The sequence below is a fragment of the Coloeus monedula genome (genome assembly GCF_965178545.1).
Source record: "Coloeus monedula genome assembly, chromosome: 5".
Lineage (NCBI taxonomy): Eukaryota > Metazoa > Chordata > Aves > Passeriformes > Corvidae > Coloeus > Coloeus monedula.
The window spans coordinates 17818246-17841380 of record NC_138785.1 but is presented as its reverse complement, the minus strand read 5'-3'; the positions used below and the strand labels follow the sequence as shown (position 1 = coordinate 17841380).

The window sequence follows — 23135 nt, the reverse complement described above, 5'->3', positions numbered from 1 at the left end:
TCCCCTCTTGCCACTTTAGCATGGAAAATGGTAAAATGTCATTTGTTTGTATAAATATTTTACATTCTCATTTTTCATTCGTGTTGTCTTAAACAAATCAAAATTGCTTGGGATTGTAATAGCCTCATTTTACTGAGGCACTTTTATGAATCTGTAATGAGAGGCCAAATGAACAGAGAAGAGGGGAAATAAGAGTTTTGTCAGACTCTTGCACGTAATACAAGTTCAGAACCGTAAATCCCAGTGGTGCTTCATTGTATTTGGAGTCCAAGGGCTGGGTGTTGTGCAGGGTTACATTCTGACTAAAATCCTCGTCAAATTAGAGACGTTGTCTGTAGCTGACTAAGGGGATGGAGTGCTCCTTCCTTTGTGTGCCAGCTTTGGGCTGAGCACCACGAGCACTGTCTCTGTTAGCCCTCGTTGTCATGAACAAGACCAAACATCACTCTGCACATGCATATATTTCTAGGCCAGTTGCTTTCTTCCCCTGGTTTCTGCATTGTAGTCAGTAGGTTTTGGAGACCCATCTGCAATCTTTATGGCTGCACATATTTATCCAAATGCTTTAAAGTACCTGGCAGAAATTGCAGCTGCCAGTTAATGTTTGTCTTCAATATCTTGAAAACAGAAACACCCTTCTTCTTCCTCCCTCTTACCATTAATTTGAGCTTTGCAGGTAAAATCCATGGCATACAGGCTCTGTGAATAGTGCCAGAAGAAGAGTTGGTGCACATGGCCTATGCACTGTCCTGCGCTGGTCAACAGCAGATAAACTGCTTTGCCACTGTGGCCATTGGGTGACCTGGAGCCAGAGGAGTCACTTCATGCCTCTGTAGTCTGTCCATTCCAGCTTAGTTTGCACAAACCACTTGCAAGTTTGGGCTGGGAGCTGTGAGATGAGGTACATCATTACATTTCCAGCCCCAGGCTCTCAATCTCCGCTCTCTTGATCTCACAATTTACCAACTGTGTATTTTTTTCTAATATGTCAGAGTAAAGTAAATTCCATCTCATTTTTCTTTAGCAATTATACCACTGTATGCTCAAGGTTATATGTTACCAAGTTGAATTACAGACACAGTGTGTTGAGTTTTAAGTATCATTCTCAATAGATGCTGCAGTTACTGTGCAATAATAACATACCTGTCACATCAATATGTAGGGAACCATAACAGCATGGTTTAAAGCCTTTTTCATTGTGCTCTTTCTACCAGAACTTAGTGTGACAATTATATGAATCAAAACTGATGCAAGTGTCTAATGATGTAAAGCCTGGCAGACGACTGTACTCCAGCTTGAAATGCCATCCTGGTGTGTTTTAACATGTGCTTTACATGAACTGAAGGACTGGAACTATATCTGAAAGAATGAGTTCTGAATGAGCAGAAGAGGCAAGCTTCTTTTTAATAAATGATAGCCAAAAATCTGCTTTCTTCCCTTCAGAGCTTTGGATGTTAGTGTTGTCTTCTCCATAGCTGGATCCCTGCTGCCCTCTAGGAATTTTTGATGAAATACTGTCAGCAGTACCACCATACCTGTACTACAAGCTAGGGATTCCTTTATTAGTGTTCAGTAATAATGTTATTGAAAATACTTCCGATTTCTATGGGGACTGCTGCATTATCATATCTTATCTTTGTAAGACCTTCAGGAGTTCTGTAGAGCCTCCCCATTACTGCAGTACTCCTTAAGGCAAAGTAAGCAGAAAGCGACTTTTAAATTAATATTTAAATCAGATTTTTCATTTAGAATAGAGGTTATAGCATTGAGCAACACTCAGTTTCAGATTTTCAGTAGAGACATGGTGTGCAGCAAATCTAATAGAAATATAATTTCTATCATTAGAGAGGTGTTTCACCCTAAGTATCCCATAGCAGGATATTTAGCATGGCATAATTGGACCTAATGGCTCCATGAATTATAATGAGATCTAGATCCAAAGCAAAACTCAAACTGGGAAGGAAGTTTTATTGCAAACTGGCATTCTGTAGCTCTGACAATTAGGGTCAGTATTGATGCCTCATCATCATTCTTCCTCTCATAGGAGAGAATAAGTGGTATGACAACATTGTGTGGGATCTGGCCCCTGTTATGAAAATAGTGGATTAAGTAATTGTCTGTGGGTAATGAATGTAGCTTGGTTAGCTGGGATTAGTCTAGAGAAAAGGGTAATGAAAATGCCTAACCCTGGGCAACTGAGTATCCTGGAAGGTCCTTTTTAAAGGATTACAAATTTCAGTTTAAATTAAGAAATGTTGGAATACATTTCAGGGATAGACACTCAACTGGTTATTTAAGAAAATATTGTAATTAATATTTAAGAAGTGGAAGAAACCCCACCATGGATGATGTGAGCTTTAGAGGCACAGGGCATCAAATACAAGACTGAGTATCCTGAATTCCCTGCACAGAAACGGCACATGGACAGCAGAGCACAGCCTTGCTGTTGGCAAGGCCCGTCCTGCCTGTACAACCAGGCTTGTCAGGGCAGCAGGAGACAGTGGGGGGATCACAAGGTAGAGTTTGTGTGGTGCAAAGCTGAGGGATGGATCAGTTGCCTGGTTTCCAGCCCTGGTTTTCCAGGATCCATGCACTGAAATAAGCTCGATGGTACACAGGTGCTTCTGAGGCAGGAGGGTTTTCTGGAGCAGGTCCCGACACGGTGTGCACATGGAGTGGAACTGCAAGAGCTGGCTGTGGTGTTGCCTCTGACTGCTGGATTCATTCTCACAGTTAGGTAGTTAAATTCGTTTGTGCAGGTGATTAAAAACCAAAAATCTGTTCATCTTTTATGAAGACCAAATGAGGATGACTGCAGTGGTTTCCATAAAATTTAAAATGAAAGATTTTTCGAGTCATGTTTTTTGTTCTAGTATATTCAGTTGTGCATTCTTCCATGACATGATCACCACTGATATCAGTAGTAGTTTGAGAAATAAACAGGAGTGAGATTTACATTTTTGTCCTAAGTTAAAAATCAGCTTGCAAAAGCCTGCTGCGAATAAGTTTGGATGAGTTTAACCCTACTGTTCTCAGTGGAAATACTCCGAACTTGCACTTCCTGTTGGGGTTAGCTGCTTACTTCTTGTGTAGTACCATAATATATCTGTCATCCTATGCAATACAGAAAAAGTCTTGATGCAGAAACACCTTTCTGTTTATATGTTCTAATCAATTAAACAGTGATGTCTGAGGTGAAATAAGCAGCTTAAAGGCAAGGCTGGTGGAAGCTAATACAAATCCCTGTAGTGAAATTAGGGATTTAATTTGCTATAGACTGATTTACAGGAGGGAAAATAGTGTCACCTACCCAGAGTTGGTAACACATGTAATGAATTTATGCTCCTTGCTGTTAATGGATGTCCTGAAAACTGTGTGTCTTGCATCTGACTCCTGCAGTCTAGCACTTAGAGAGGGAATTTATTTGTTCAGGAGCAGATTAATTCCCAGCATCTCTTTGAGCAGCTGGGAGAAATTCTTGGCAAGTCTCAAATCGAAGAGGACCACCCTGGGCAGCCTCTGTGAGCAGGACATGGTGTGGGGACTGGGTCACAGGGTCACTGCAGCCACTGACCCTCTGGTTGTGGTGAGGTCTGCCCCTCTGGTTATTGCTGTTGTTCCCGTGTAATACTTTGGGATTTCCATCCCCAATTCCCCACATTGCAGTGTAGCATCACTGCAGTCTCTGGTTCCTGGGAGTGTGGATAGATTTGGATGTATGTTTGTCTCTTCATTTTTTTAAACTTGAAATGTCCCCAGCACATGTTACTTCATGCAGCTCAGTGGTTGTCAACCCAGACAGGTTCTCTGTGCGCAGTTTTCTGTTCACAGACTTTATAAGCATCACTTGGGTCCTGCCCTTCCTCTGCCTTTGAGGCTGTGGATGGTGCTACCAGGTCTCACACACCTGGTTGGTGATTTTGGAAACTGCAAGTGCCTCCCACTGCTGTGTTTTAGTCCTGGCTGTGCTTTCAAGGGGAGTGCAAGGACCTAGGTCTGATTAAGGGCACAGAAACAAGTATCAGTCCACTGCTGCTGGGCAGGTACAGCCTGCTGGAGCCCTCAAGTCTGTCCTTCAGGAAGCACTGGGGTCTAAATGCCATTTATTCCTGGTGCATAGGGAGCCAGATGCTTATCTTCCCGTGGCACATACCTGAGGCTTTTGTTCTCAGGAAGAAGTTAATGCTGCTCCTGATAAGTGTGGCTCCCTCCTGTTGTGTGGCTGGTGCACCCCACCAGCCAGGGGAGAGTCAGGAGGTGTGTGGATTCCGTAGCTCAGCTTTCCTGTTGAAACTGGATCCTGAAGCTAGGAATGGAATGGAGGTTCCCACTAAGCAACTGAGCTTGAAATGCCTCCACTGCTGCCCACTCAGGGAGACATGGAGAACTGCTGAGTTGGTTCTTTGTTCGATTTGCCATTATTTTTATGAGTCTGTAATTGCATTAGTTTCTGTGATGGAGGAGTTATGTTTTGGGTTTACTTGGGATTTCTGTTGTTTCTGTTCTGTTTCCTGTTTTCTTTCTATTTTTATGAATCAAGTAATTGTTCACTTCGAATTTCGAGCACAGACTGCTTGTGTGTGGTGCGTTTACAGTATTTTCAGCAGAGGATTTAGGCTGAGATTAGCTCCGTGACCACATGCAATATGCAACTCATTCAGAAGGCAGCTTTTTTATATCAATAACCATCATATGTGTCTTGAAAACTGGTGTGTCAGTAAATTTCTGTTCTTGTGATAGGCCAGTGAAAAGTCTGTGCTTACTTGATAGGGGTAAATTGTGCTTGTCTTGCTCTCTGTAACCTCACAGACCACTCATGGAGCTTAGTTTGACCAGCAGTTGAAGTAGCTCCTTATTTTCTAAGTCATCACAAGCAATGAAATATTCACAGACCTTTTCATTAAATATCTCTGATTATCTTGGACCATTTGCAGATCACATGGTAGAAAAAGTATTGAAATTGTGTGCAGTAAAGACTGTACTGCATACCTGTATAGCAGCCTTTTTTTTCCAGTGCATCAAACCTTCTGGTAGTGCCATGGGGAAAACTGTACTGCCTACAGCTGTGTGTACGTGCAGGGTATGGAAAGGACAATGTATGTCTTGGGTAAATGTACCCAAATGTCATCACCAGGTGTACAGGATGGCAGTATACTTACTCATCACATAATCATCTGAAATTTTATTAAGGTTATTTTCCATGTTTTGATGAGTCTTTCAAAAGTTTCTAATTCAATGAAGCTTCCAGGTCCTGGCCTCCACAAATGAAAACTAAATTACTGGTTCCCAAAACCTGTCTGTGACACCTGCCTATTTCTCCAGTATCTCTTCCAAAAACAGCTTTCTGAACATTTTTTGCTTTATGGAGTCCATGGTCAGGATCAGGAGCTCCTTATGTTTAAATTAACATTTCAGGGACTAAAGATGGAGGAAGTGGGTTTGGGTATAGAAAACATGTTTGCTTGTTTTTTAAATAAAGTCTCTCCACCCTTGCCCAGGTGAGAAAATGCAAGGTTCTCTTTCAGAACTTGAGCATTCTTCTTCCCTGCTTTGCATGCAGCCTGGGAACAATTTCAGTGTGGTTTGTCCTCAGAGAGGATTTGCTTTTTTAAGTGGTTGGCTCCTGCAAACCCCACAGTCTCCCTCACCTTGCTCCTTGTTACAATATGGGTTTTGGCTTATACTGGATACTATATGCATTGGGATAACTTCTGTGGATAGCATTTCATTCCTTTAAAGAAACCCAAATGCACACACACCAACAAAATACCCAGGAAAGATGTTTTTAGATGACATCTACATTTAAATTCCCAGATGTATACCTTAACCCCAAAATGAAGTTCATTTCACTCAGCTGAACTGCTTCACCTCACCTCTTACTGCAGAGAGTGTTTGACCACTGTAGTTTGTGATGCAAATGACACCAACCTGCAAGTTTCTTTCTAGCCCTGTATATTGGGGTAGGATTAACAGTTTATTCCAAGAGTAGTCTGCAAGCATAACTCTTCTCTAATGGAATTGCATATTGCTAGCCCGGTGCTGGAATCAGTTCCCACCCACTTTTCCTTCCACCATGATTCCTGCCCTCTATGCACTCACCAGAAACCTCCTTTCACCCCTGAGAAATAGCTTCAGCCATTCCATCCTTCCTTATAATTGTCCAAAGAATAACTATGTTTTCAGGGTTAACAGTACCTATAAAAATAATAATGACACTGAATTCTAAGGCTGGAATGCCAAGTGACCCTAGTGATAGGATAGTAAGCAGGCAGCTGATTTGAGGACGCAGCCACCACCTTTCATGAATTAACTCTTGCAAATTTACTCTTGTGAATTTACTATCGGATTGTTTTTCTGTGTGCAGGCAAGATTTTCCTGTGTGCACTGAAGGTACTTCGGTCTCGCCATGTTAAGTGTCCTTCCGACTAATCAGATACCCATGCTGGGAATGAGATAAGATGTGATTTTGTTTTGACTGCCTCCAAGGTCAGAGCTGTTGTTTGCACGGCTTCAAGCAGATTTGGTAGGCTGCTGATATCCGTGTCTGTCTTCTTTTGATGATAAGCCTCCTTTGTCCCTTGGAGGGAGGGGAGGAACGGAGAGGCCAGCTGCAAAGAAGCATGTGTTTTGCAAGGCACTACAGGTGAATTCTATGGACATCAGAGCAAAAAGCTGTGGAGCTGCCTGGAAGGTTGCTTATGACCTAAGCTGCAGGCAGCACATAGTAGGAGTGCATTCTGAGCAGTGTTTCTCCATTCCCACATGTAAAACAGCCAGGGTCTCTCTGAGAACTACACATCTGCATTGGACAAGAGCAAGGGCCAAGGTGAGCTGGTTTGCAAGGTATGCAGAGCTTCCTGTGGTGTTCTGGTGTTGTGGTAAGCTGTGCTGTGATGGTGATGGGAAGTGGTGGGAGCAGCCCATCTTCTGGACAGAGCCAAGTTCAGCTGGAGACCCAGGCAAGTGACCAGAGAGTCTGTTCCATGGCTGGGCTAGCACAGGTGACGTGTCTGTGGCCTCTACAGTAGTGTGGGTAGCAGTAGAAGGGCTCTCTTGGCACATAGCAGTACACATTAACTGAGCTGGCTGAGCACAGCCTGCTCTAGGATGGCTCTGAAGTGCTCTGCAAAAATGTCATGCCATGACTTCTTTCGCAGTGCCTTTGGAGAGGCCACATGCATGAAAGTCAGCTGAGAATTACCATCTCCTGAAGGTGTGAGGCTGGCTCTTCCTGCAGCAGTCTCTGAGGAAAGCCTAACAGCCTCTGGCACAGCAGGTTTGGTCCTGGCTGTGGGCTTTTCCCAGTTGTATGCTTAAATACTAATGGGAACTCAAGTGGTTCTGTTGCCATCTCTGAGAACAGACATGCTGTCTGGAAGGTTCAGTTTTGTTTGGTAGTGTCCCAGAGAAATTCAGTTTGCTTTGTAAACAAACTCTTGTTCAGAGGTTTTACTGAGGCAATTTTTTTTTTTACTGCAGCTGCTTCCATAGTCTTGAAGCCTTATTTTAAAGCTTAGCAAAAGCAAATAAATGGATGTGTTGGTCAGACATGCCAGTGTTGCAGCTGTCCCACTCCAGCAGACAGCAAGGTGGACTATTTCATGCAGGCTTGTATGTATACTGAATTTGCTGATGAAGTGGAGCTTCATGAAGCTAATGTGACCATAGCACAGTGGGATGTGCAGTGGCAGCATGCTGGTGTGTAGGTGATAGCATTGTATCACCTTTACAGTGAGGGTGGCACAGTCACCTGATGAGCAGATCTCTTCCTTAGCTGGTGTTCTTTATGGAGCTGTAAGGGAGGTTTTCTGTGCTGCTGTTCAGAGGGGATTGCTGGAAGGAGATCCTCCTCTCCAGTTTCAGTGTGGTACCTCTCTCTCCTGATGCAGCATGAATGGGCTGTGTGGATCTCTTGGTCCTTCTGTGAGACGTGGGTTTTTGTCATGTCATGGGAGGATGAGTGAATGAAGCTATTCTGCATGTGCTGCAGTTGGTTGTTAGATTTCAGCATGCTGCTTTCAGCCTGGGAAAAGTAATACAGTAACAAAGTTAAAGGAAGGGAATATTGCAAATGGTTGGGTTTGTAGGGTACCTGAGGTAAATGGACAAAGCCAGTTCATTGTTGGTTGGCTGTTCCCATGTACATACCTGGAGGGTTGATCCAGAGTCATCCTGGAGTGGGTGGAGAATCCCAGGTGCTTGAGATATCTGAAGCCTAAACAGAAAGTGTCTGAATCCTGCTGTCACCCACCCCTCCCTTGGCTTTTCCAGATGTATGTCCTTGTCCAGTAAAGCCTCCTTGGAGCTGAAACTTGCATCCCCATTATCCCATTTCCAGAGGTCACTCCTATCTTAGCACAAACACAGTATTTTGTGGCCTCTCTCCACAGGTAATAATAGCCTTGCATTTTATGAGTTGCTTCTTCAGATCTGTGAGATCAGGAGAATTAATCACGTAAAAAAAAAAAAAAAAGGTAGCTATACCTTGTATGGAAACAAGACCTCTCTCCTAAACATGGAAATATCATTTTCCATTTTAGCTAAGAGTTTAATTTTTTCATGAGGACTTAGGCTTCAAGAGCATCATCCGGTAGGAGACTTTCCCTTATTTATGGGAATCTTTGCTTTAGAAGCCACCAGTTTTGACGTCTGGATGGGTGTGTCAGGATTTCACCCCACAAGCAAGGTCCCGTTCCTACCCACCCATTCATGTGTAGATAAACACCTTCATTTCATCACTGCATACTGGAGCAGAGCTGTTGGATGTGATACCAGAGTCCTGCTGAGAAGCAGTTACTGAAAGAATTAACCTTTCAGTGACCCAGCCTCTGTGGCAACAAATCTGTCTCCCAGACCTAGGAGTGTGGTGTGTATTTTAGTACAGTCGTGGAAGTTGCCCTAGAAGGTCAAGAGCAGAGATCTGTGAGCTTAGTTACATAGCTAAGCAAAATCTATTTTAGGGAGAAAAGCTATTAAACTGCAGAAATCTTATTAGCAGTCCTAAATGGTAGACTTTGCTATTAGTTTTTGGAATTGCAATCTTGGTATGTTCGAGTTCTTCAGATTTATTTGAGGCATTCTTCTGAGAATTGTGCCTGCATGGTAGGAATGCATAGTGACATTTAGTTTAATAAATTGATTCATTACCTCTAGATTTGTTTACCACTCTAATTGTATCATTATATTTCCACTATCGTTTTGAATTAACTTATACTGTCCCCTCAGATCGTGCTGCCATTTTCATTTTCTTTTCCATGGGATGTTGTCTCATTTATAATTATTTTATCAGCATTTAAACAGTGTTTCATGCCAGAATAATAAGCAGAGTGAGGCAGAAGCATTTGTCCTCATTTAGAGTATCTGAAGGTCAGGAAAATGACACAACTTCTCCCAAGATTCCTGAGTAAATCAGTAGAAAGGAGCTCTGTGACTCTGCAAAACAGGTTTGCTCTTCTATCTTGTGCCTGATTATTGGAAAATTCACATGGCGGTTCAGGCCTACACAGCATAATTACTACAGCAACTGAATAGTGGGGAAAAAGACAACCTGGTCATTGGGGCACAGGGCTGAATCTGTGAGCCTCTGGGACTGTGTTAATCCATTTGTTGATCTGTCAGTGTCCTGTCAGCTGGAACAGAAGTTATTTCTGTAAGTAGTCCAGGCCCCTAAGAAGGAAGGCTCATGGATTACTGCTGCCAGATGCCTTTCATGGCATTGATAGTTAATCCTTCATTAGAGGAGAAATCATCATGTTTTTATGTAAATTAAGTTTATTTACTCTGTGCATATCAGTTGGAGAACAGATGAATCTGAATGTCGAAAGGGCTGCTTCCCCACTCAGTCTCTATCCAAGGGCTAAAACCTAATTCACTGGGAGTGATTCTGTGTGAGAAGCCAGTCTAGCCAGAGACTGTAAAGAGAGAAATCATGGCAGAAAATGCACTCCCTTGCCGCAGCAGACTCGGGCAAGAGATCCATCCTACAACAGGTGAGTGCAGCATTTCTCAGAGTAGCCTGAATGCAGGAATGACTTCCCCTGAAGCGTTGTCCCTGAAGTGCCACGTGGGTGTGTCCAGGTGAGGTTTTGCTTGGCTCACTCAGCTCTGGCGAGCAGCCTGGCCACAGCCAGCACAACTTGCATTACAGCCTGGGTCTTGTAGTATGACCCTGCTTCCCAGGTGGGGATTTTTAACCTGGTTTGAGTTACTTCTTCCCTTAGTCACATCACTTCTTTCTCCATCTGTGGGTACTGTCACAGCTCCAGGTGGAGAAATGTGGCTTTTTGTCTTTTTCAGCAGGGTGTCCTTTGGTCATTCAGTTCTCTTTTTATGCTGTTCATTTCAAAAAAGTTTTTTCTGCTGAAAAAAATCCCCAGCTACTGGGCCGCCAAGCATAAGTTTCTCCCCTTCAGCACTGTGTAGTCACAGAGGAATTCGCAATGCTGGGCATCGGCTGATATTGTATTTAATATGTAAGGAACATGATGAGATTAACTGGATGTGACCATCTGTCGAGCTGCAGAAATTAAGTTGTAGCAAGTTTTAGTCTCTTTCCCTGTTTAATTAGCCATAATTAACTTGAGTTTTTCTTTTTTGTAAGATTTTATTACAGAATAAAACGTTCTCCTGTGAATTTAACTTTGAAACATAGCATGTGAGATGGAAAGTGTATTCCTGTTCAGCTTGTGATCAATAAGTGTTTTTAGAGTAGAATAATCACAAGAGGAAACACAGAGAGCACAGTTCCAGGGAATTTGCTTAAATACTTGAACATTCAAAGTGACTTTGTATCCAGTTTACTTCCTTGACGGTTTGGAAGGTGACAGGGGGAAGTATGTTTGCAAAGGATCACAGAGATATTTTGAAGAGGAATTCTTTGAAAGGAAGTGAAATTTGCGATGTGGACGCCAACTCACGGTTGGGTCTCATCTAAGCATCCTCTGTCAAGTATTTTCCTTTGCTCTTCTTCATTTTTCATTTTGAAAACCTAAGCAGATGCTGGTGCCTAGGAAAGCACTTCTGCATCCCCCAGCACTGGCCAAGCAGCCCTTCAGAGAAGGGTTTGATGAGCCTGGGGCACTCCATGCCTGTGGAGAAAGAAGAGGACCCCCAATCCACAGCCATTCCCACAGACAGTTCTAAGGCTGCTGTATGCCAGTTGTATTTGGCTTTGGGCAAGGTAGAATTTGAATTGGAATTTAGCTCTGTGTGAGTGCATAAAAAGCAGCAAACTAAATGTTTCATTTTCAGAGTCAAAACTCCAAGGGGAAAATGGTTTTGAACTGGGGGCTAATTGCGATGTGTCTGATAGATGGATCACAGAATTTGAGGAGGTTCTGTGGCACATGGGAGAAGAGACTCCACTTTCAGTATGATGGGGAATTGCTCTTTCCTGGCAGCTGCTGGCTGTACCATAAAATACTTGAAGAAATAATTTCAAGTGCTGTGTCAGGCTTACCTGGGATTTCTGCTCAGCTCTTGGGAGAGCAGCTGTGCCCTTAGTGGGGCTGTGCCACCTAAAAAAAGTCTGCTCTTGAGGGCAGCTTCCCTCTCTCTCTCCGTGAGTGTCTGGGTACACTCCAGAGGGACTCAGCAGTTCAGCCTGGATTAGCATCAAGAGTCTGTGTCCCTGTAAGAAGACTTAATGTGGGAAACCTTACAAGAGCTGGCTCTCTCCCAGACTGATACTCACCAGTTCTAGCTGTGCCACTGATACTGAGCGTCTTTCTAAGATACCAGAGTCACCTTTCCAAAAAATCACTCAGGGTTTGGCAGCTTCCATGTACAACATGACGTGGGATCCTGCAGTTCCCTCTGTATTTTGAATAGGTGATGAGGCTTGGTGGTGTACTTAGTAATCTCACTGGCAAATATTTCTCTCTGACTGACGTCTATCTTATCATTCTTTTTTTTGTTGTTCCTGTTCTTATAAAAATATCTTCTGCCATATATGCTGTATGGTTTAGGGAGAGTTGCTTGCTATGACCGTGTTCAGCACACTTAACAAAAAAGTTTTCCATACCCTCCATATGGAAATAACATCCTCGGCGAATGGTAACCTGTCAGTGAATGAATTATCTTTCTTTTGAATGTATAAACTTAGTCTAAGCATAAGACAATTTTAAAGACTCTGCCAAAAGAACGTAAATTGGTATTCAGCAATTTTGTAGATGCTAACGTAGCTAGAGAATCTTGTTAAACTTCAGTGAAATCTTTGTCTAAGTCCCAGCTTGCTCTTCTAGTGTTCTGTGAGGACGTCAGAAAGTTGCAGCAGCTTCTATAGAGTGGCCTCAGTTTACAGTGCACGTGGTGATTATGAGCAGTAAATTTGTCAAAGGACCTGATGGCAGTTAAATTCCTGTCTCCTGTTTTGTCAACAGTAGGTATTTGTATGTCATCATTAGGTCCTTATCCTAAGCTTTTGTAACTTTCTCTGGGTTAAGGCTTTGTGTTTTGTGAGAGGGCGGTGATTACCTGGAGGATAGATGCTGTCTCTTCAGTATTAGCTGATGTCTGCTGAGTGTGAGACTCTGTTGGTTAATGCATTGTTGTTGTTGCCCAGGTTGTCAGTGATGGAGTTTTGTTGCCTTTCCCATGTCAGACTTTGAATCCCTTCACTGATGTACAGAAGTTTGCCAGTAATTGTGTACCAAAATCAGAAATGCCTGCTGGTAACCTCTCAGGTTTGTCATGCACTGTCATGACTTTACTATAAGAAGTTTTTGTTTCTTTTCTACTAGAAAAATCAAGTGTCTTGAGCAACTTTTTCTGCTTAATTGCAGATTATTTACTTCATAGAATTACTGATATTTCTTAGCCAGTAAATGGTTTGTAGATACTCAATCTATAATATCCTTTAAAAAGGAGTACTTCAAAATACACTGGGTTCCTCCTTGCAGCACTTTCTGCCAGAAATGAGACCCAAGTGATTTTTGTGTGAAAAAAACATTCTGTGGTGTATGGGCTCCAGCTGTCAAGGCAAAGATATAGACTTACTCAGATTACAAGTAAATTCACTCTGGGATCATTCTGTGCTCATGAATGAGAGGGGAAATACAGACCATATTATCAACATGTCTGTGTCATAAATATAACAAGGCCGAAATGAGGTTTCTGTTCATCCTGCTCTGTTGCAAGGTATGGAGATGTACAAGAACGCTAAGCTCTGTTTGTGCTTTGCAGATAACTGGTGTTTGATGGCTCTTTCCACATGAAAGCTGTGCTGGAATTTGACATTTGAGAGACTGAAATGTCTAAAGGACTGGAGAGTTGAGCTGGTAATTCATTAAGCAGCACACTTTTGAGTCAATATTGAATTGATATCCCAAAATAGTGCTAAGAGGCTTAGTGTTCCTGGAGATGGTTCATTTTAGATGAGCTGTGGAACAAATGTCCTGAACTGATGACTAAAATGTCCTGCTACTTTAGATAAGCAAGGTTGTCTTACACTGAGACTTAACACTGGATAAGGTAATTGTTTTAGGCATATGTCAATTAGCCCACATGCTTTATTGAATAACTTATTCTTGATTTATTTACTGAACTGCTAAAACATGAATTTGCATTATTAAATAAGTGCTGCTTCAATAAAATTACATGTATGCATAATACATACTTGCTCATTTAGGATATTTGCATCCTTTTGGTTTTGTATTTGTGCTACTATTATTTTTATCTGTGATAGAATTTGAAGTCAGATATGAGCTAGAAAGACTGGCTGCTCTCTGGAGAAATGAAATACTTCTACGTTTGGGCCTTACTTAGTGCAGACTGGAAAGCACCATGTCCAGAAGTAGGGAGGAGACCATCAGTTCCTGATGGAGAAGGGAAACTGCTTTTCTTGGAAGCTGTTGGAAAGACACTGTCTTTTCTGTCTGTTTACAGAATAATCGTCTGTAAAATTAGAAGGCATACAATGTTTCCTGTGTTGGGGGCAGATCACTCTACTTGTGATCTCTACTTGCCCTAGGCCACTGTATGAGACAGAATTTTAAAGACTGTCTCAAGTTATGACTTGGCCACAACTCACTGTCCTGGGATACTTGATGGTTACCTCCTGATGAAGTTATTTTTGGTGGCCCCTCTGAAGAAATAGCACATGAATTTAGCTGTTTTGTACTGAGTTACTTCCCCACCTTGTGTTGTGTACACAAGAGCATGTTTAGACTGATAAAAGAGCATCTCGATTTTTATCTGCTGAAGGCTCAGGACATTCCATATTCATGAGGAACAGAGGACTTAATGACTGGATGCTGAAACCTGGAGAGCTTAATGAGTAGATGCTGAGAGCTGAAGTGAGCATGTGCTTTGAATGTTGTTCTTGTTAGTCTCTGAGGACAGCCTTGCTCTGGCATCCTGGCATGCTTGCTTTGCAGCCTGAAGTTCACATGCCAGTATATATATAGGTAAGTCCTGCCAGTCCCTGGGTGAACTTACACTTGAGGACTTCCATTCAGGTATTGATCCATCCTTCCTTAAAATCATCAGAAGTTTTAATTTCCTGCTAGATCAAATGCCACACAAATATGTGCTGTGGACCTGACCTTTCAGAAAAATCCATTTCAGGTTGAGTGTTTGCACTTCAGTGCAATTCATGATGAGAGGCTGAAGAGCAAAGAAAGAATTTAGTAGCACAGGGCAGTCTTTTCTCCAGCAGCAATAACCTCCAGGGTCTTGTTTTTTCCCAAAACAAAGTCCTCTCAGTCAAATTCTTTCAAAGCATCTTTCTATGTGTTTGACTATGACTACACTACCAAATGCATGTGGCTTTTCCCCCTCTCTCCTTAGAAGCAGAGATGAATATATGTTTGCAGAGACTTCCTCTAAGATCAGCATGGAGATCAGCCAAATTTCCAATAACACCATGGTTATTTTGGTGTCCAGCTGGAGATACTTCAAAGAAGGTCCTTATTCTCAAATGACAGTAATTTATCTTCAAGATGTGTCATGTAGGGCAGAGAATGTAAGTTGCTGTAATTATTTTAATTTATGCTTTTCTCTTAGTTTAAATTAATTACAGCAGGTTAACAGTGAAGTCGTCCACAAATTCTTGCACTACCACTAATGTTTTGACAATACGTGACCCTCAAACTCCTCCCTTCACAGGTCATTGAAAAACTCATGTTCTTCTTTCTCTGCTGTTTATTCTAGGAGGTCCCAAACAAGTTCTGCTATCTTGGTTGCTTGTTCTAGCTGATGGGGAACCAAGCTATTCAGAAAGCAAATCTCTCTTGTCTCTGTCCCCAGGAAACAAGCACTGACAATTTGATATCTTTGGTGTGTACAAGTTTTAACTACAAAAGCCACAGTAGGTTTTTAATAGTTTATGGTATTAGGCAAAACTCTGCTTTATTTTTACTTTCTTTAACTCAAATTTCAGAGGAAATCTCGTTATGGTTGAAGTTTTGGAAATAGAGCACCGTAACAGCACTTTACATTTATATAGACAAATGTGGCATGCAATGTTTTTTTTCTCCAACTGAATCAATATTTTATATGTCTCAAGTCCTAGTAGCAGTGAAGGATATAGAGGAGTAGATTTCTTACGGCCAGTCTCTGGGCTTTTATTTATTTATACTTTTCCCATCTTTCTATCAAAAAAGAAAAAAAAAAAAGCCCACATGAAATTCTGTTGCAAGAGGCAATGTGTGTGTAGGGGCTGGTAAAGTGTAGAGCTGTGAGGGGGTCCACACAGCTTGATGGACTTCTATTAAAACCTGTGAACAGAATGTTCTGAGTGGTGTGCCCTGAGCAAGAAGAGAGAGATGAGATTTTTTTCAAGTGAGAATGGCACTGGGAAAGGGCAAGACACAAAAGTGAACTGTGCTGGCACCAATATCTTAGTCACAGGGAAGGGTAGGACAAATAGACTCTATAAAAGAGGTACCACTTGGGATCTGTGGCTGAGGATGAGGTGGAGAACCTTAAAATCTGTTTGAAGCACAGCAGAAGTTAGAACTAGGAATAAAGGAAGGGCAGCAAAACTAGGGGGGAAGAATGAGACATGCCTGAAAAGATTAAAGTGCTCTGAAAAAATCAGAGCTCTTACATTGGGCGAGGGATGATTTGAATTCACATCTCTTTTCCTCATTAATGATCTCTTTCTCACACAATTATAACTGCTGATGAGCAAGCATCACAGTTCTTTGCTCAGGTATTTAAGCAATAATTACAGCTATGCAATACACAAAATGCTTAAATATGGCGCTGCTTTTATGCTTTTATTGTGCAAAACACTAAACTTACTCTTACAGACTGATGGTGCCGTGGCTGTAACCCTGCAGCACAGGAGAGACCTACCTGTACAGAGTGTTCATTGTGTTACACATGAGGAATCCATTTCCTGAGCCTGATTTTAGGTATCCAACAGCAGCTGGTTCAGTGCTTCATGAAAACAGCTCATTCTGTTGAAAAAGCCCTGCTGTCTTCCACGCATTCTGCAAGTGGGGAAATTGTGCTAGAGCACAATGCCCACCAGGGAATGTACTTGTATTAGCAATCTTTTGCCATTTAGCACTTAAATTAGGCTGCAGCTTTTAAGTTGAAAAGCTAATATGCCCCCTTCAAAAAAATATACCCATAGTTTAGGAAACTGCTGTTGCAGATTATTAATGCAAAAGACTGGCTGGATATGAGCAAAAGAAAATAATATTTGTACTGAAGTATTGAGAAGGCGGTATCTTCATTACTCTCTTGTTCACAGTTACTTGATTCTCTTTCTAGGAAAACGTGTTAGTTCTTTGTGAAGAGAGAAATTAAATAGTGCACCTGATGTGGTTTGGTAGTAAAAAATGGTGATTTTGATAGCTCTGTGTTTCAAAGCTGAGATTTCTCAGGGGTGGTGGCATCAGTTAGTTAAAGCCCATAGGTGATACAAGTGTTCCTCTAGCCACATCTTTGTCCTTCAGATGACTAAGCAACCTTGAGCCAAACAAGAACAGCAGATACAACAGGACAGTCCTGGGAAATTGTAACTGGAATTGTAGTTTGTATATCCCCCTCAACCCAATCTATTACCTTTCATCAAGGCTTTAGAGGTGTTGCAACTGTGTAGTATCTTCTGATGGTGTGAGTTTTTGAATGATCATTAAGAACTTGGTTGTCCAGACTACTTTCTTTTTTGTAGTAAAGAGGGCAGTGATTTGAAGTTAGGCTCTGTATTCCTTTCTTCATTCTCAGATGGACTAAGAGAAGGCTGTAAATTCTTGGCCAAGTTTTACACAGTCTGGAAGAACAGGACCAATTACCAGGTATGTGCAGAATAAAGAAGCATTTAAGAATTATAAAAGAACAAACAAAAACACAGAAAAAAAACCCAAACACAGAACAAGTTTCAAGTAGCTTTGACTGTTTTCGATCTTCAAATCAGTCATGTGAGGTGCAGCAGTTGCTCAGCCTTCAAGACAGATCGTCCCTTGCTATGAAAAAAAGTTCTCAATTAATGCTGGACCAATAAGACATGAAAATCTTATTAAAATACAATTGCATTCTGAAGCTTAGCTCCTTCATTTGGCTTTGCTCAGCCTGTGCTCCGACCAAGCTTTTTGCAGTTAGGTTTCTCCACTGTCCCAGCTGGAATGAACGTAAAACATTTTAGTGTTTAAACTCATCTACCAGTTTGATGGCAGTTTGCAGGATAAATTGTCCCACGTCAGCTCAATGCAGGAACCACGATCTTCCAGGCACCCATCCGTGATTTTTGTCAGACTCAAGGTGCACAGGGTTCATGAACAGAAGCAGTGGCCAACAGAAGAGCTCTTACATTTCATTAAAGTTGGGCATGATGATAAATTTAACAGTTATGATAGAGTTTCTGGTCTCATTTGAGGATAGATGGATCCCACAGTTTCCAGTGTTGGTATATGGAAGACAGACATGTGGATTTGATCTGTAGCTTGTCAGTGTGTCAAGTCAGCCCTGTGTTTTAAAGCAGCAGTGGTTAATACTGTTTTACTATCAAGGTTGGGTAATCATAATTTCTGTTTTGTTCTTAAACAAGAAGTTTCATTAGGAAAAAAAGAAGAAGAATAAGGTTGTTCATCTTGTTCTCTGATACTCTGTTATCCTTCACAACTTGCAGAGATGATTTCTGCTTTGGATTAAAATGTCTGAACACAAATGCTTTAAAATGAAAGCTGATGAAGGAAATCCAGGTGGGTTTTTCTACAGACATAGATTAAATATGTCAATTAGTGTGCAGTTCATTTGCAGCAAAGAGGAAAATTTGAGAATGCAAAGTGTAGTGGGAGAGCCATGAATTTTATCGTCATTAGTGGTGTTTTGCTTGTGAAGAAATACTAACTGGAGTCCTGATCAGGAATGGTAAGTTACACAGTTTTATCATGCACCTGAACAAAGAAGAGCATGCTGTGAGGTGATGAGTAGCCAGGAGTTTCTGTCTGAATACCAAACGAAGGTGCATTTAGTGTATTCATCTGAAACATCAGAAGGCTAAAATTTTACTATTTAGCATTTTCCTGAGGAAACAAATATAAAGCATCCAAGCAGGAGGATGTTTCTAAAGGAAACCCAGTGGGTTCTGTTGTAAGGCCAGTCTGCCTTTTGTATTCTTTCAGTTCCCAAGCTGAGAGTAAGGGTTTCAGAAACTGTAGCTAAGAGAAATGCACAAGGGAGTAGGAAACTGTTTCACTTTGAAATCGGTCCCCTTTTTTTTTGTTTGTTTTTTTTGGGTGGTTTTTTGGTTTTGGGTTTTTTTTTTGTTTGTTTTTTGTTTGTTTGTTTTTGTTGTTTGTGTTTTTGTTTTTGTTTTTTGGTTTTTTGGTGGTTTTTTGGTTTTTTTTTTTTGTTTAGAATGTGAATGTTCGTGTGAGGTTGGCCATGACATTTTCAGCTCAGAAAAATCGGATTAATCCTAGTTTTTTGATGTTCCTCCTGGGAGAAAATTCGCTCTTAAACAGTTGGTATGAATTTAATCCTTTCGCATTCCATTCTCAAGAATGCTGGAACCACTGTTCACAAGAAATCCAAGATGCTTTTAAAAGGACAAAGGCAATTCTTTGTGTGGAATTCAGCCTGGGTACATCCAGGTAAGGGAAGGGTGTTGGCTTGGACAGGAAGTGTCTACAAAGTAGTAAGAACTGAGGACTGAATGCCAGGCCATCTGTGCCTTCTCCTTTAAACGATGGCTGGTAAGAAGCTGCAGAGCTGTTGAGCCTGGTACTTCAGGAAACAATCCCCACTTAAAATGCAGTCCCGTTTTGGTGCTTCTGCAAGTGTGAGCTGTGGTGCTGCATCACCAGTGCAGCCTGGTCCCTCCCTTTTTCCCTGCAGAGTGGATCCCTGCAGGAACTGGCCTCTCTGTATTTTAATCATAGTTTTGGATTTTTTTTTTTTCTTCTGGATGCTGGCAGGAGTTCTTAAAATCCCTCACTGGTACTGGGGATACCAGCAGCATCAGCCTCTGGGTCATGAGCCCGTGAGCAGGCAGGATGGAGCACTGGGCACCTGTATGGGTGTTACAGATAAATTCCTTCAGTAAATAAGAGTTCATTTCTGCTGCTGCCAAGAAAATAAAGCGGATTAGGGTCTGGTTAGGGCTACAGGAGTAACATTATGTGGTGGTACATTGTAGTTCTGAGCCTCCAAACAGTGTAGATCCAGTTACTTTTGGTGGTTTCCAGAGGCTGGAATATACCTCAGTTGTGCAAACAGCAGCTTTCATCTCAGACATGCCAGAGTCAGCTTCTTTGGTCAGGTAGACTGGGTTCTGCTCCTTCCTGCTCCTGTGACACCTGCAAAGTAACAAAGGGAAAAAGACAGGGGAAAAAGGGGAGTTCATATTCCAGCCCCCTGGAGTTGGCTGTTCACAACCAGGCCACATCACACAGACTTGGGCATTTCTTGGACTGCGAGTGCAGGCATGGAAATTTGGGAAGGCATAATCTGAAGCTATAAAACAATAGTGGTAAAATAGATTATGGTTTGCACATGGGAAAGAGTATGGATTCACATCTGCAGCGTGACCTCATGCTGAGCACCATTTTCAAGTTGATGTTCTTAGTGCTGGTACACGTGGTATGAATAGATGTGTGAGATTTGGAGATTGTGATCTGCTCATGCTTCATTGTAATCATAACAAAAGTATTAAAAGGAAAAAAGACTGGAAGTGGATATTCTAAACAATGTCTTTCACAAGTGTCTTGTAGGCCTACTGAAGATTCAGAAATGTCCTTCTAATTCTATTTTTGTTTTCCTGGTATTTCGTATCTGAGACGACGTCTTTCCCAAGTTATGGTCATTTCTTCTTGTCTCATCTTATTAATTTTGTGTTTAAAATATAGGCTTGCTAAAAATTAATATTTGCAGTAAAACACCAATCCAAGTGCTATTGTGTCCCAGAAGAATCTTTTAATGAGGCTTTAGTTAATGAATAATATCGACATTTACACACAAGTAGGAGAACCCTGCAAGATCCCTGCAATGTTGTGTTGTGAAAGAAAGGGATTTGAATTAGAAAGTAGATCCAGAACTGCTGTAAAATGATGAAACTCCTTCTGTTAGGAAAGCTTCGCTTTCTCATAACAAGGTAATGTAACCAAACTTTATGGTTTCCTTCTCTGCAAAATCAGGCTGATTGTGTATTGGCTCACTGGGTGTTTACCTGAGCTGAAGTACTGCTCTGGAATTCACACTGTAAATAAACTAGCTAGATTTCTGGGATTAATCCAGTCTATCTGGAGAACACCCTCTGATTTGTCATAACATGGTAACTCAGTAAATACTGCATAATCTGCTAAGCAAATATTACATAATCTGTTGAATTTAAATATGCAGGCTATTAAAAGAGTATGGATCAATCTGGCAGCACCTAGGAGGAGGACCATCACGTGTCATCTTTTTTGTTGTCTCTTTAGTGAAAAAATCACGTCACCACTTTTTTTATTCCTGGATCTGATATGTATTATGTTTATGCATGTTTTTTGGGTTTTCTTGTGTGGCACCTTGCAGGATCCTAGTCCACTGAAATGAAAAGGAGATACAGTGCAATATGATTAGATAATTTTTTTCAGGTTTATTAAGCCACAGGGCTCAACTGTGGTGCATTATTTTTCTCTATTTATTACTTTTATATTTGATAGCTATGAAAATAAGGTTTTATGCTTCTCTCCTTATTTTTTGGTCTTTTCAGGGTGAGAACTCTAGATGATGTGTAAAATAGGCCTGTTTAAGTAAACCAAAGATGGTATCTTGTCTCCTTTTTGTCCTTGAATGAGAGATCTGTCCTTGTTCTGGTTAAAATGGCTATGTAAATGGTAAAAATGGGGAGCAAATTTCCAGGGCCTGACTGTGTGTTTTCTGTGGGGCAGGGTTGATGTGGAGTGCTGTGGTTTGGGATGCTGATGCTTCCCTGTTCCTATATCTTTATTCTCCATGGTAAAAAGGATGGAACATAGCATAGAAGTAAGACCGATGCTTTGTACTGATCTCGGGCTAGTCACTGACAAGGTTTGAAAAAAAAAAGAAAAGGCAGTTTACTTAATCTTTGTATTTGTCTAGTATTGATGCTTAAAATAGGTTCATCCTTACTATATCTTAGAAAGAAAAAAAAGACCAAAAAAAAAGTGTTCTTTAGACTTTCAGACCGTCGTATAGTCTAAAATGTATCGTAGTTCAGGTTGTTGCATTACTTCTTTCGATGCCTTTTTGGGGAACACAGGGTGTATGAATGGCTGTGTTTTGACTGTAGAAAACCAGTGTCCAAGTGCAAATTTAAGTTTTGAGTAATGGTGCAAACCTTAAGTTTTCAGTAGAATCTGCCAGTGTCTGGCTTTTGCATTCACCAAGTCCCCTTTATAGTTGTGCGTCCTAGTTCTGTAAAGCGTGGTCTACAGGAGTAGATTAATTCAGAATACTTGTGCCAGGATTTTATAGCCCCTAAGAAATTTCTCTTTAAAAACCTGTTTGTTTCAATGCCCAGCACTAAGCATGGCTCTCTTCCAGGAGCAGTATTCCTGCTGCAATGAACAGAGATATTTACTTTAGATATGACTAGGATAAAAAATGGGAATGTAAGAAGCTGGAAAGATGTGAATACAGGACTGACAGGATTTCTAGGTGCATTGCATTTGTGCATGAAGTACTTGTGCCTGCCCTTGGCTCAGTGAAAGGGCTTCAAAATGCCACTCTTTTTCTGGAAAGGTTTGGCATTCTGCAGTGCTGGAAAGGTGGTTTGAATCCCCCACATGCCCTTGCACTAACATGGTACCTTTTAGAGTGGAAGCGAAACAGTACTAAACGTCTGGAAACCTGGAGCTGTGGCAAGCCAAGTTCTGGTTTTGACCTCATTAGTGTGGGCCCGTCCTTCAAAGAAAGGATAAAAAGGCAGTGTGTTCCCTTTTAATCTAATCCTCACCAGACCCGTTGAAGGCAGTGGGTTGTACGGTGTTGTCTGCCTTCTCCTCAGAGAGTCCCAGCAACACTTGGGTGTATCAAGTGCTGTGTGGCACAGTGTGTTCCTGAAAATAAGAATGGAGTCATCGCCACTTGTTCAAAGCACCCTTATCTGTCTCTGCATTTATTCTCTCCGTTGTGGTACAGTAACTGCTGCAGAATTTCCAGTGTGTGTATCAAGTTACAGCTTGGTGCAGGCCCCTGTGGTTCTTGGAACAGCATGGCGCTGTTTTTGTTTACTGATGACATTTATCCTCTCATTTCCTTTTGGAAGCATGACAGCTTCTCACTGTCTCATGAGGAATGTACTTACAGGACCTTCTTTTCAAGCCATGTCTGACAGCAAGTGCTGCACTGCACAAGTATCCATGTCTGCTTGCTATGGAGCCACTGCTGGTGCTTCCAGCAGTCAGACTGGCAGGAGCTTGGCTAGACATGGAAGCAAAAGGGTTTCTAAGTGCAATTATCTTGTCTTGCAGGAGGAGACCGGGAGCGGATGACAGCTAATCATGAGACCTACCTTCTCATGGCGAGCACGCAGAATGACATGGAGGATTGGGTGAAATCCATCCGCAGGGTTATATGGGCACCATTTGGAGGAGGTGAGTCACTGAGGGAACATGCAGTGCTCACAGATGCACAAAGACTCATAGGGGTTCTCCTCTTATCTCTCAGTCACAGCCAGAGTTTTGAAGTAAAGAGGAGAATGGTCTGGATCTTTCCAG

General features: G+C 41.6%; 1 protein-coding gene across 2 annotated transcripts in view; it reads left to right on the top strand.

Moving 5' to 3' along the window:
- ARHGAP24 (Rho GTPase activating protein 24) overlaps nt 1–23135 on the top strand; it is a 184565-nt gene that overhangs the window by 131283 nt on the left and 30147 nt on the right. For both annotated transcript variants that reach the window (XM_082281706.1, XM_082281707.1), the window contains one exon: nt 22890–23012. In XM_082281706.1, the coding sequence (XP_082137832.1) occupies nt 22890–23012 (123 nt within the window). The remainder of the gene's footprint in view (nt 1–22889; nt 23013–23135) is intronic.